The 12,686-nt window shown below is 28.8% G+C and overlaps 1 protein-coding gene across 1 annotated transcript; it reads right to left on the bottom strand.

The window, feature by feature from the left end:
- Positions 1–9,255: 9,255 nt before the first annotated feature.
- On the bottom strand, positions 9,256–10,781 carry MUTE (basic helix-loop-helix (bHLH) DNA-binding superfamily protein). Its single transcript, XM_011005943.1, has 3 exons — positions 10,588–10,781; positions 10,026–10,457; positions 9,256–9,460 (listed from the first exon to the last, which is right to left on the bottom strand). Exons 1-3 carry the CDS (start codon positions 10,681–10,683, stop codon positions 9,368–9,370), a joined length of 621 nt encoding a protein of 206 aa, XP_011004245.1. The 5' UTR covers positions 10,684–10,781; the 3' UTR covers positions 9,256–9,367.
- Between the last annotated feature and the right edge of the window lie 1,905 nt (positions 10,782–12,686).

Here is a 12,686-nt window from a genome sequence, read left to right as displayed (position 1 = left end):
TTTATAATTGTTGTTTTTAATTTGTACAATTAACCTCCCTGTGGTTCGACCCCGGTCTTGCCGGGTTATTTATTACTTCGACACTCCTGCACTTGGGAGAAGATATCAACCTTTTAGTCGTGTCACCTAGGATGGGTAGTGTATTTATATTTGAGAGAATGATTGATATGCCATAAACTTGAATGAGTTAGTAAATTAGAAAACCAAGCTTTGGATAGCAAGTAAAGACACCCTATAATGATGAAGCATCAAAGAGGGGGGATATATTTCAAACCAATTAAGGATGTATGCTTATCATCTAACCTTAAAGCATTTCATAAATACTTTTTGAATTTTTTAGGAAAAATCCCTAATGACATCCAGTAAGATTTTAATGAATCTAAAAAAGAATCATTGAGCTATAATAGCAAGGAATCTCAATTAAACCCTGCAATAAAAAAACATTAAGTATATACCTTGCAATTAGTAAGTATTAGTTGTTAAACCTTGGAATCAGAAAGGAGAATGAGGAGAACTCTACTATTAGAAAATTCTTAAGAAAATAAAAGGATCAATTATGTTATCCAGAAGAGTTCTCAGGTCAATCTTATAATCAGGAAGCACCAAGTTTTCAAACTCAGCAATTAGAAAGCATAAGTTAAACCCTTCAATTAGGAAGCATTAAGTTTAAATCCTATGATTGGGAAGTATTGGTTGTTAAACCCTGCAATCAGATGGAAAAATGAGAAAAAACTTTATTATTAGAAAATTCTCAAGAAAAAAAGAAGATCAACCTTGTCATTAAGAAGAGTATTCAGGTTAACCCTGTAATTAAGAAACACCAAGTTTTCAAACCCCGCTATCAGGAAGTATCATTTAAACCCTGTAATTAGGAAACATCAAGTTTTCAAACCTTGTGATCAGAAAGTATCAGTTCTACCTTGCCATCAAGTAAGATAGTAAACCCCGCATTCAAGAAGCACCAATAAATTCAAACCTGTCATCATGAAGGACATATTTCAACTTTGTAATTAGGAAACACCAGGAATGTTCAAAAAAGGCTTGATCAAACCGTATCATCATGAAAGGAGAAAATGATGAACCTTACCATTTGGAATCCTACCCCTACAATCAGGAAGAAAAGTGATAAGAACCCTACTATTAGGAAATTTTTAAGAGAAGGAAAAAGTTCAAACTCTATTATTAGGAAGAACATGAAAAACTATCATCACGAATACGAGTTTAGCGAACCTTGCCATTAGAAATCATAATTTTCAATTCTATAATAAAAATATTTTGGATTTAATTAAAATAGTTAAAGACACCTTTATAAAGCTCCACTGATCACTAAGATTCAAGATTTCAGGTTAATTGAGTTGAAAAAAATATAGTTGTACAGGAGAATAGTTGTGAGCATACGAATCTCCTAGTAATTGTATGATTTTGGTTCTGGTTAAGAAATCACTAGAATGGAATTTCAGATTAACCGAGTTGCAGACAAAGATTTTAACTCTAGTTAAAGAAAATTGTTAGATTAGGAATTCAAGTTGATCAAGATGAAAGCATGGTTCTAATTAAAGGGGATCACTAAATTGAGATTTTAGGTTAACCAAGCTAAAGATAAATATTTTGGATCTAGTTAAAGGGAATCACTAGATTGAAATTTCAAGTTAATTGAGTTGCAAAGAATGGTTGGCTTTGCTAGAGATTTTCTAGGTTTTCTTGGCATATTCTTAAGAAGAACATTGTCTTAACCTTTAGATTCGGACAATGTTTGGTCCATCTCTTTGCATAGACACGTTTGTTATGCATGATTAGGAGATAATTTGGTCTTTATTTGCATCAATAATATGTTTTTGATAAGTTATAATATTAGGATTTTAGTTTTGAACTGAAACTAATTTTGATAAAATTATAATGTTTTAGTGATTATTGAAGTGAATGAATGCTAGATTATTGATTCTTGCATGATTTTGAACATGTATATGATTTTTTTTTTTTACAAAATCTAGTCTGTTTTGGAACTCATGTTGTTAAGTCATGTTCAGTGTTCTTGGTATTCTTCATCTTTTTTGTGTGTTTGGTCCATTTTGTTCATGAATTTTTGAGTTTTTATATTTATTTGGGTGTTATATATATATATATTTGCTTTAGTTTTATTTTTAGGTTGTTTTCAGGTCAAACAAGAATTTTTGGTTTGGTTTATGGTTAAACAAAAATTTCAGCTCAACCTAGTCGGGTTGGGTAAAATAAAAGGGTGGGTCCAATTGTGTAATACCATGTTTGGTATACTATAATTTTTGTTAAAGGGTTTTTAGGTTTAAAGATGTGTGAAAAATGCTTATTAAGTCTATTTTTGAAGTTTTATTACAAAGAAAATTTAGTTTTTTGCCAAATAAAACATAAAAAATAAAATAAGAATATTTATTTTTTTCTTGCGACTAAAAATCCTAAAGTTATTTAAGCATTTTTTTTTAAAATCTAAAATAATTTGACATGTTTTTTTAATGAAAAATATTACATAGATTTTAGAACATATTTCTAAAATTTCAAAAGATTTTGACTTACATTTCAAAAATACTGATTTTTTTTTGTTTTACTTTAATATATGAAACTATAAACTTATATATTAGTCATATTTCTGATATTAAATAAAAAGTTAGTTTATTTTATTTTTTATATTGACATTAAAATGGTTAAATTTTTAACATGATAAGATAAATAATATTTTATTGAGAAGAACTTTTTTGAAATCTTAAATAGACAAATAATTAGAAAATATATTATTTTCTTAACTTATAACAAATAAATAAACAATGCAACTTACCTCAAGTAAGACATATTAGGATTGCTAACATCTTTCTTTACATAATCAGTTTCCTTACCTAGACTTTAAGATTAGTTAGAGTTTATAGTTACTAAAATATTAGGTGATAATTTTTTTTTTCTATTGATAACCTTACCTAGACTTTAAGATTAGTTAGAGTGTGTAGTTACTAAAATATTAGGTAGGATAAAAATCCCATATTCTTTCCACTCATATTATTCTTAATGATTCTGATTTGTATGAATAGCAATCATGAACAACACTGAGAATGCATCATAATTAAAATAAGTAAAACAAATATCACCCAACTTTTAATTTTTATGTAATTAAAAAAAATATTTAATTACAAATTTGAAAAGAAAAACATATATTACCAAAGCAAGTCACAATCTATGGTTGCTGCACACAAGACTTTTTTTATGGTATTTCACACACAGCTGCATTATCAAACATTTTTTAAATAGTTAGTATATTGGTTTGGTATTATATATGTAAAATTTAATTTTTTATTATATATATTACTTTTTTTAATTGATTTAGGTGTACTGAAATAATTAATTTTGATGATAAACTTTTATTGCAATTGTTAATAATTGTAATACATTGAGCAACATATTATATATCCATAGGAGCTTTTTGTATTTTTATATAATTATGGAGATTTATTTGATTTTTTTATATAATTTAGAGGATTTATTTTATCACATTTTTTTATTACCATGGTAATATTGATTCTTAAAGGAAGAGAACCGTGATTATTAGCTTGCCTGTCTTTGAAGTCTCCCAAGTAAGTGAAGGTTTAATCAGTTAATTTGATTACTATTTGATTTTTAATTATCTTAACAACATGCTTTTGACACTTAAATAGAAAAAAATAAGGGATAAATTTCCATGGTTGCAAATAGGAGTGATAGAGATCAGCTAGTGATGGCTATGGAAGTGTGATAATCTCTACCAGAAGGTAATTATCTTTTTTTTTTCTAAATAAAATTAACGAAGTCCCTCGTTTAATTACATGTTCAATTTTGCTCTTATATATTTTTTTAAGCAATGTAGTGAGTTTAATGTGATTCTTTTGAAGAACTTTTAGATGAAAATTAAAGAATAACTTCGTTTTCAAATGATGGTTGAAGGAGGTCAACTCTAAAAATATCAATTTGTGCACTTAATTCTCAAATGAGTTAAAATTCTAAAGAGACCTAACCCATTTAAACTTTGGGTTTGATTTTGGTATAAAAACTATTACTCTTGCAATAAAAAAATATTTACTGATAATTAATTAATAATATGAGATTTTTATTGATTTTAAATTATTTTTATATAACAATATTGATGTTACTAACTAGATATTATATGTATTTTCTTTTTTATAATTAAAAATATCTAAATTAATTTATCCATACTATAATTAATTTTAAATTTATTAAATACTGCAAACTTAGTAAATAAGTAATGTATCACGAAAATGATAGGAAGATAATAAGCATGTATAAAAAAAATTAAACTCAAATATAAAAAAAAGATAATAAACCTCTTTTTTTTATTAGGACATGAACTCAAATGCGGTATTATATATATTTTGTTAGGCTTCGTGATTTACTACATGACCACAGGAATTAAAACAATCCATGCAGATTTTTAACTTTTTTGATATAAGTATGTCAAGTTATAAAACAATATTAATTTAATATTTTTTTCAGATAAAAAACAAATTTTAATCGTATATATAATCCGAGGCTTCATGTTCTCGACAGTCTATGACTATACATGTTGCATTATTAATTAGCATGGAAGATAAGTGGCTTTGTGGGGGTTATATATTGTCTTATAATTTTGTCCGAACTTTGAGTTAAAACCCTTTTTTCCCATTAGTTTAGGTTGTTGACTTTCTTCTGGTCTGCATCAATACAAAATTTCGTTCCATTATTGAGTTTGACGGCAATGAACAATAAAACTACGACATGTGTTCTAAGAAACACTTCTAAGCACTTAAGACTTCATCTAAGGAAATTATCATAATTTTGAGGAAACGGAAGAAGTGAAGAATATTTAATAAATAATTTTTTTATTTTAAATAGTTAAAAAATAATATAAATTATAAACTTAAAATATTAACTAATGATTTAAAATTTTAAATTGAATTAATTTTTTAACATGATATTATATTTTTAATAAATAAATGATCATAAGCTTGAATTTCATTATATTTATTTATTTAATAAAAATTCAATATAAGATAATGTGATTTATACAAATTTTAAATTTAAATTATTTTAATTTAAAAAATATTTTAAAAAATAATATAAATTATTTTTTAAAATTTTATCTTATAACTTAAATTTTTAACTTAAAGTGATTCTTTAAAGTAAAAGCTTTCCTTTAACTTGCTAGGATGTTCAACAAAGTTCAAGCAACTCTTATTCTACACCTAAAACACTTTTGGCGCTTTCCATGGATTGCATGTCTTCCACTCAAAATTGTCAATCAAAGATTCTCGATTTTAATTTTGAGGGCCTGATAGGCTAATTTAATTCAATAAAAAATATTATATTTGAAATTATATAATGATGTTTCTATCACGTGGTAGATGGAAGTAATATTAATAATAACATGTATTAATAAATCATAGAGATTATGATAAAAATTATCTAAACACACAAAAAAATAAAAAAATCAAGAATTGAATAATAATAATAAAACACACTGCGGGAAGTGATCAAAGCTTTTGCAGTCCCCCTATGGAGCGTGTCATGAGAATGATGGATAGATGGGGGAGTGGAAAGTCAAAAAGAAAAGGTATAAAGGTCAAGAAAGCGTATTGTTGAAATGTCACTTGTGTCTGTTGAGCTTTGGTTGCTTTTATTTGGACAGATCTCAATTTGGTAGCTGATTAGAATTATTTGCGCTGTTAACTCCAAAAGAGAGCATTATCCGGCGTATTGTCAAAGCAAAATACATTGTCCTAACCCTACATTTAGGCAGCGAAAAAGCCGAAAAGGCTGCTGGTTTTGGTGCTTTCCGTTGTTAAAAATAGTTTTGTATTATTCTCAGTACAATCATTTGGCGTCAACTGTTGATCTTGAAATTGAAATTCCCTCATTTCTTCAACCTAAAAGTCAAAAAGATGAAGGCTATTCTCACTACATATTTTCTCAATGTTTTGGAGTGTACGTTATCCTTATTTTTTCAAGAATTTTAAATTACTATATATATATATATTTTAAATGTTCCGATAAAAAAATAAAAAATATTATTTTAATATATTTTTAAACATTAAATATCTAAAAAAATAATTTCTATTAAATAAAAAAACTAGGTTATAAATAAATATGTAAATATAAAGATCAAATATATAATTTTTCTAACTTCAAGCATTAATTAAGTAGTTTTAATCAACTACAAGAACTAAGTTTTTTCTAAGTTCAGCATTAATTAAGTAGTTTTAATCAACTACAAGAACTAAGTTCAAGTTCAAGCTACTTGAACTTAGTTCTTGTAGTTGATTAAAACTACTTAATTAATGCTGCTTGTAGTTAAAACTTAGATCTTGTAAAATATATATATATATATATATATATATATATATAACTGAGTTCATTTTATTTTTTTATATATAAATTTATCTTGATTTTCATTTTTTAAAAAAAAGGTAAAAAAAAAAAAGCGAATGAGATGGAAAGATTGAGAAGAAAAGAAGTCATTTTTTTGTGTCATCATAAAATACTACTAAATTAAGCATATAGGAAATTGATATAAAAAAATTTAATTATTTTTAATTTACTTTCATAAACTAAAACAACTAAATTCTATTCAAAATGATTGAAAGTCGACCTCAAGAGAGGGAAGGGACAAAAAAAGAAGAAGAGAAAAGGTTTTTTGTCAATTGATTTAAAAATTAGACCCCCCTAATTATCTCTTAGATCATGAAGTTTCTTTCAATCTATACCATATTTTTTTTAAAAGAGTAGTCACATGCTTCATTTATTTCCAGCCGATATAATGATTCGAAGCCATGATTTTAGCATGTGGGATGTTTAAAGAAAAATGGTCGTGAAATATTGTTTTCTGTACTGCAAGAGTGACTTGGCAATTATGAAGATACACTATTTTCGATGGATTTGAATCTATCCATGTTCTAAGCCATTGATGGCCCATTTGCACTTCCAATTATAACGATGATAAGGGGAAGCCGAGAAAGACGATGATCATAGCGCTACACTGCACTTCCACAGGTGGTCAATGAGAGGCAACAAAATCCAGCCTTTTGGCTCCACTTTCTACTTCTTTCTCTATTCTTATTTATTATTATTATTAATTTTCTCAACACACTGGTATGCATAACTCGAATATACATGGAGCATTTAGGATCTTGGTCTTACTGCTAAAGCAGCCGACTTTTAGGGTTTTGTAGAATGCACTCATAGTTGAAAAGAAAACTTCAATTTGGGAGGACAAAAAAGCCTCTTCAATCCAAGCAGGAAGGAGAGGGATTAACAAGCTAGTGGGCCAATTTAAAGTGTGTGTTAGGGCCATAGACTCTGATCAAGATTGGATTTTAATTAAAAAAAAAAAAACACGTTGGCTTTGGGGTAAAATCTTTTGCAGGCCTCAAGCAATTGGAGTAGAAAGGAAAAGAACATAATAGACATATTTTCATGGAGGAGACCCCAATGGGTCAAATGTCTATGGACTTGAACACAAAAGTGTTAGAACCTCGTCTAAAACCAAGTATGGAGCTAGAAATTTATTTATCTTAGGCTACAAACTGTTACTCATCTTTGTTGTAGAGTTAAGTTAGAGCTTGAAAATTCTTATTTTATCGTGATGGTTTTGCATTCTTGTAACTCTGTTTAAATTTATCTTCAAAACCTAAGCTAAAATCTGATGTTATTGAGAAGAAGAAAAAATTAAAATTTTATGGTGCTTTCTTGAGTATTGATAAAGGTAAAAGAATGGATTTTAATAAATGATAGAAGATAATCTTTGTCAGGAGTGAGTTTTAACAAAAAAAAAATAAAAAGAAAAGTTTTTTTTTTTTTAACACATGCATTTGTAGGAGACAGCGCTCTTTGCTAGGTTCGGGACAAGCCCCAAATTTTTTTTTTAACTTGCACAAAATCCATAAAGTTCATTACTAGATATAAAGTTATAAATAAAATTTAGTCAAAATAATAGAAACATAACTAAATTTAACCTTACAAAAACATATAAGACTTAACAACAATATGATTCCCAATAAAAAGAAACACACAAATTAAAAGCTCTTAGCATTAGCTGCACTTGCAATCCTAGACCAAAGATCAACACACTCCTATCTAATTGAACCGGTAATTACTGAGCCTTTCATTTCTCTTTTGGGTTTACAATAACACTAGCATTATCTTCAAAATACATGAAAACACCATTTTTTTCAATGCTAATTCTTACATTGCCTAACAATGACAGCAACCATAACCTTCTTCCTGAGATCAGGCTTCCCTTTTTTGATAATGGCCATTACCATATCACCAACACAGACAATTTGATAATGGCCATTACCATATCACCAACGCAGACAGAAAGTAAGCGGTTCAAACGACCCTTAATTCCCTTCATAGATATGATATAAAGGTTATGCAAGGAGAGTGTGATATGATATAAAGGTTATGCAGGGAGAGTGCTACAGCTCACTTTAGCCTCCTATATTCCTCTGCCGTTGTCTAAAACGATGGCCAATCTTAGTAACCTCATAAATTGTCTAATTTTCTTTCTTTCTTTTTTTTTTTATAAAAAAAAAGTTGTAAACACTTGGGCGCTACTAATTACGAAGATATGATCTAACAAAGCTTCATTGATCAAGAGGAAAGCTTGACTTTAAAAATTAAAATATAATAAATAAAATAATTATATGATTAAAATATGCATGGCATTTGGGTCTACTATATTGGTCATGTTAATTTGGAAAAAAAGAAGAAGGGTAAACTGTCTTATTTAACAAGCTCAATAGATACATGCTATTGCTTTTTATCTTTTTATTAACCGATTTTTTTTTATGAGAGGTAAAAAAGCACTAGTTTATTCATTGTAATTAAATTAATCTAACATAGAATAGTTAATTTTCTAATATATATATATATATATATATATATATATATTCAATCTAAATCATAACCAGAAATGATAAATTTTAATTATGTTTTTTACATTTAACTTCTATTTTGATATATTTTATTTTCAATTAAATGATACACACGACATCATTTACTTATTTTAATGGAAGTATAAAATTTAATTTGATCATGTTATATATTAAAAATGTTCTATTTGATCAAATTTTAGAAAACTTCGTTTCACTAGAGCAGTTGGCAACATTTCTAAACGAGAGGGATAAATCGTTTCGTGATCAAAACTTGAGGAAGCACATTGATTCAACTGAATCTCAAGAACAGAAACTGGATTCACCCCAAATCTTAGTAAATCAAAATTAACTTTTTTTTTTTCCAATTATTATTATGGAATGTTTCTTTATCGATATATCAAGCAACAACCATCCATCCAATTAAATCCGGGAAACACCATATACTATAACTCATATGTATAAATTGTGTCCTGAAAGAAGCTTTGTTGCACTTCAACTGCTAGTTCCTCCACACTCACCTGGCATTCTAGCCCTATCTGCAACATCAAATTAAAAAAAGAAGAAGAAGAAAATCAGATAAGAACGTATAAGCATATGTTGTAGGCCTAGAGAAAAGAATCGGAGTAACATAAGAATGTATAAGCATATGTTGCAGGCCTAGAGAAAAGAATCGGAGTAACATGTATGATCATTGAAATATCTGATCCTGTGACATTAAAGTTATAACCCCAATAGCAAGATCTTTTCAAGTTTGCTATTAAACCTAGAATATATATGAGAACAATAGTAGGAAGAATATGAATGCATTTCATGTTAATCTAGTTGTATATATATTATATCAAACTATCAGAATCTCTGTGAATTAGAATGAACATCTCTACACAAAAAAGCCTTGATGGTTGCATGTCCTAGAGTCCGTCTTGAGCTGCGTACAGCATGCTTGAAGGTGAATGCCCGAGAACATGCCTGCCGGCGCCAGATGTGTGTTGTTGAGGAGGAAAAGTAACCTAATTAAGCCTAGTTGCATATATAATTGATGAACAGAAAATTTGACTCGTCCAAAATGAAAAATGAGAAGAGCATAAAATGAAGAAGTTCAACCTTAATGACAAAGGAGTAAAGGACAGTGTCTTCCATGCTACTGATGTTCAAGTGTAGGATCTCAAAGGAAAGGTTTTCCAACACACTGATTATCCTCACAATTTGACCTGGTATTCGCCGCGATATTACTTTCAAGATAACGTTTGATCCTGATATCTTTGCTTCAACATCTGCAATTGGAGAGTTGCAGCATGCAGCGCCTAGTTCCTTGAGATCATTTTCGATATTCCCAATGGGAAAGGGGTTATGGTGATCAGGATGAAGACTAGTGGTTATTAGCTGCAGTGGCGCCCTAGGGCTAGGGCTAAGGCAAGGACCAGGGCTAGGGCTCAAACTACTCTTCCTTTGTTTCTTGGACTCCAAAGCTTGTAGAACTTGGTGCAACTCCTTGATGAACTCTATTGCACCCCCTATTATAGAAGCTTGGTCCCCCTAATCACATACACATCCATGCACCACACAAACCAGTTTCCATCATTGTGTAGTCAAATCAAATTATATAATCGTATCATTAGAGAGACAGTTAGAAAATATATAGAAAAGCTATATAATAACCAAATACCCTTTTGATATAGAAACAAGGGGTCAAGGAACGTAAGACTTTGAGATGCTCATTCATCTGTCTTCTTCTGTTTCTTTCCACAGCTATGTGAGACATGTTGTTTCTGGTAATTGTTCTGGTACCAGCAAATAGTGAACAGGTCTATATGTATGACTGGTTAAGCTTTTGCTCTTTCTGCAGATGATGAAAAGAAAGATCAAAAGATGTTGGCTATTTATAAGCAGCTAGCAAATGAAGCCAAGAACGAGAGAGACCGACTGATTGCAGACCAAACTAGTTTGTTGGGTTAACATTAAATGCTCCATGTCGCACTCTCGTGAGGTTCTTTGGGCAGTATTACTGCTCCCTCTTACTTTAGTTTTCTTCCCTCTTTCTCTCTCTATCGTAGGTACATAGATATTACGTCTCACGTTTATTATCTTGGATCAATTACATGCTCGGCATGAAGTTAAAATGAACTGGTGTTGGGTTGCCTTTCCTTATATATATATATATATATATATATATATATATATATTTGCAAGGTGTATATACATTTTCCTTGATTTACACTGAAAACAATGTAATACCGCCCTTTTAAAGCGTAAACATCTCAGGTAAAAAGCATACCATGCCACAATGACATTCACCGTACATGCGTGCTCTGTGACTGTGATTACTAGCTAGTTCGGCTCACACCCAACCACTTTCGTAGAAGTGTTAAATACCGGTAAATGTGTGCGTATATAGTGCATGCCACAACGTGATATTATTATGTAACAGCTGTTATCGTATTGAAAAAAAACAAAATAGAACAGATCTCTCATTTTTTTTATATTTTAAAATAAAAAAATTCATTTCAAAAATATTAAACATATATTTTTATTATTTTCTATATGTCAAGAATTACAAAAATATAGTATAGTATTACAAAAATAAAAATAATATAAATTATATTTTGAGATTTTAACTTACAACTTAAATTATTGGGTTGTAATAGTTTTTTGATATGGTATCAGAATCTTAATTATAATTAAGTAGTTACAAGTTTGAATCTCACCGGCCATCTTTATATATATTATAAAAATTAAGTATAAAATAGTGTGAGTCTCAATAAGTTTAAAGTCCAAAGTGTTTTTTCATTTGAAGATATGTATTAGAGAATATTATGATAAAAATTAAATACAAAATAATATGAATATGTGCAAGTTTCTAGTTCAAAAAATCTTCATTTAAAAGGGTATTAAAAAATAATATAAATTATATTTTAAGACTTTACTTACCAATTTAAGTTATTAAATTAAAATAATTTTTTAATAAAAATTACATATATTTCCATTGCGTCTATTTGGTGAAATCAAGTGTAATATTTTACATTGAATTTCGAGATGTGAAGGCACACATCAGAATAACAAAATAGATAGAGTGAAATCAAGTGTAATATTTTACATTGAATTTCGAGATGTGAAGGCACACATCAGAATAACAAAATAGATAGAGTGAAATCAAGTGTAATATTTTACATTGAATTTCGAGATGTGAAGGCACACATCAGAATAACAAAATAGATAGAGTGAAATCAAGTGTAATATTTTACATTGAATTTCGAGATGTGAAGGCACACATCAGAATAACAAAATAGATAGAGATCTATAAATTAATAAAAGTAAGAAACTGCTAACTTGACGATATATTCCTAGTATGTGGTTTTTGTAAAACTCCTTGTGCATGTCTTAATTACATCAAATTCTCCCATCATCCATTAACATAGCATCATGCTGGTAATGAATCATTTTCCACACACACACACATGCTTCATTTTAGTTAGGAGTAAGATCCATGGGAGTTGTGTTGGATTTGCAAGAGTTGTCTTGGATAACAAATTAGTTCTTAAAATTCATGAGAGTAAGAATTATATCCAAGATTTACATTATTGGTTTACCGATCAGCCCGCACATCAAAAGTTAACCCATTTATTTTTAACTAAAACGATATAATTCTAGATTAGCCAATCACATGGATCCACTCGCCGAGCTAGACTAAATTTTACAACTATAAAAATCACTCTTACTGCATGCAGCTAATAATTTAATGTTAGATATTGGTTAGAATTCAGTTCC

The sequence above is a fragment of the Populus euphratica genome, unplaced genomic scaffold (assembly GCF_000495115.2).
Source record: "Populus euphratica unplaced genomic scaffold, PopEup_1.0 scaffold261.1, whole genome shotgun sequence".
Taxonomy (NCBI): Eukaryota; Viridiplantae; Streptophyta; class Magnoliopsida; order Malpighiales; family Salicaceae; genus Populus; species Populus euphratica.
This window is presented reverse-complemented; position numbering and strand designations above follow the sequence as displayed.

Excerpts from the sequence above, each read along its gene's own strand:
- MUTE (XM_011005943.1), bottom strand. The coding sequence starts at position 10,683 with ATGTCTCACATAGCTGTGGAAAGAAACAGAAGAAGACAGATGAATGAG. Across the intron at positions 10,458-10,587 it reads CTTGTTTCTATATCAAAAGG|GGGGACCAAGCTTCTATAAT; the intron begins GTATTTGGTTAT and ends GTATGTGATTAG. Across the intron at positions 9,461-10,025 it reads TTTACTCCTTTGTCATTAAG|ATAGGGCTAGAATGCCAGGT; the intron begins GTTGAACTTCTT and ends TTGATGTTGCAG.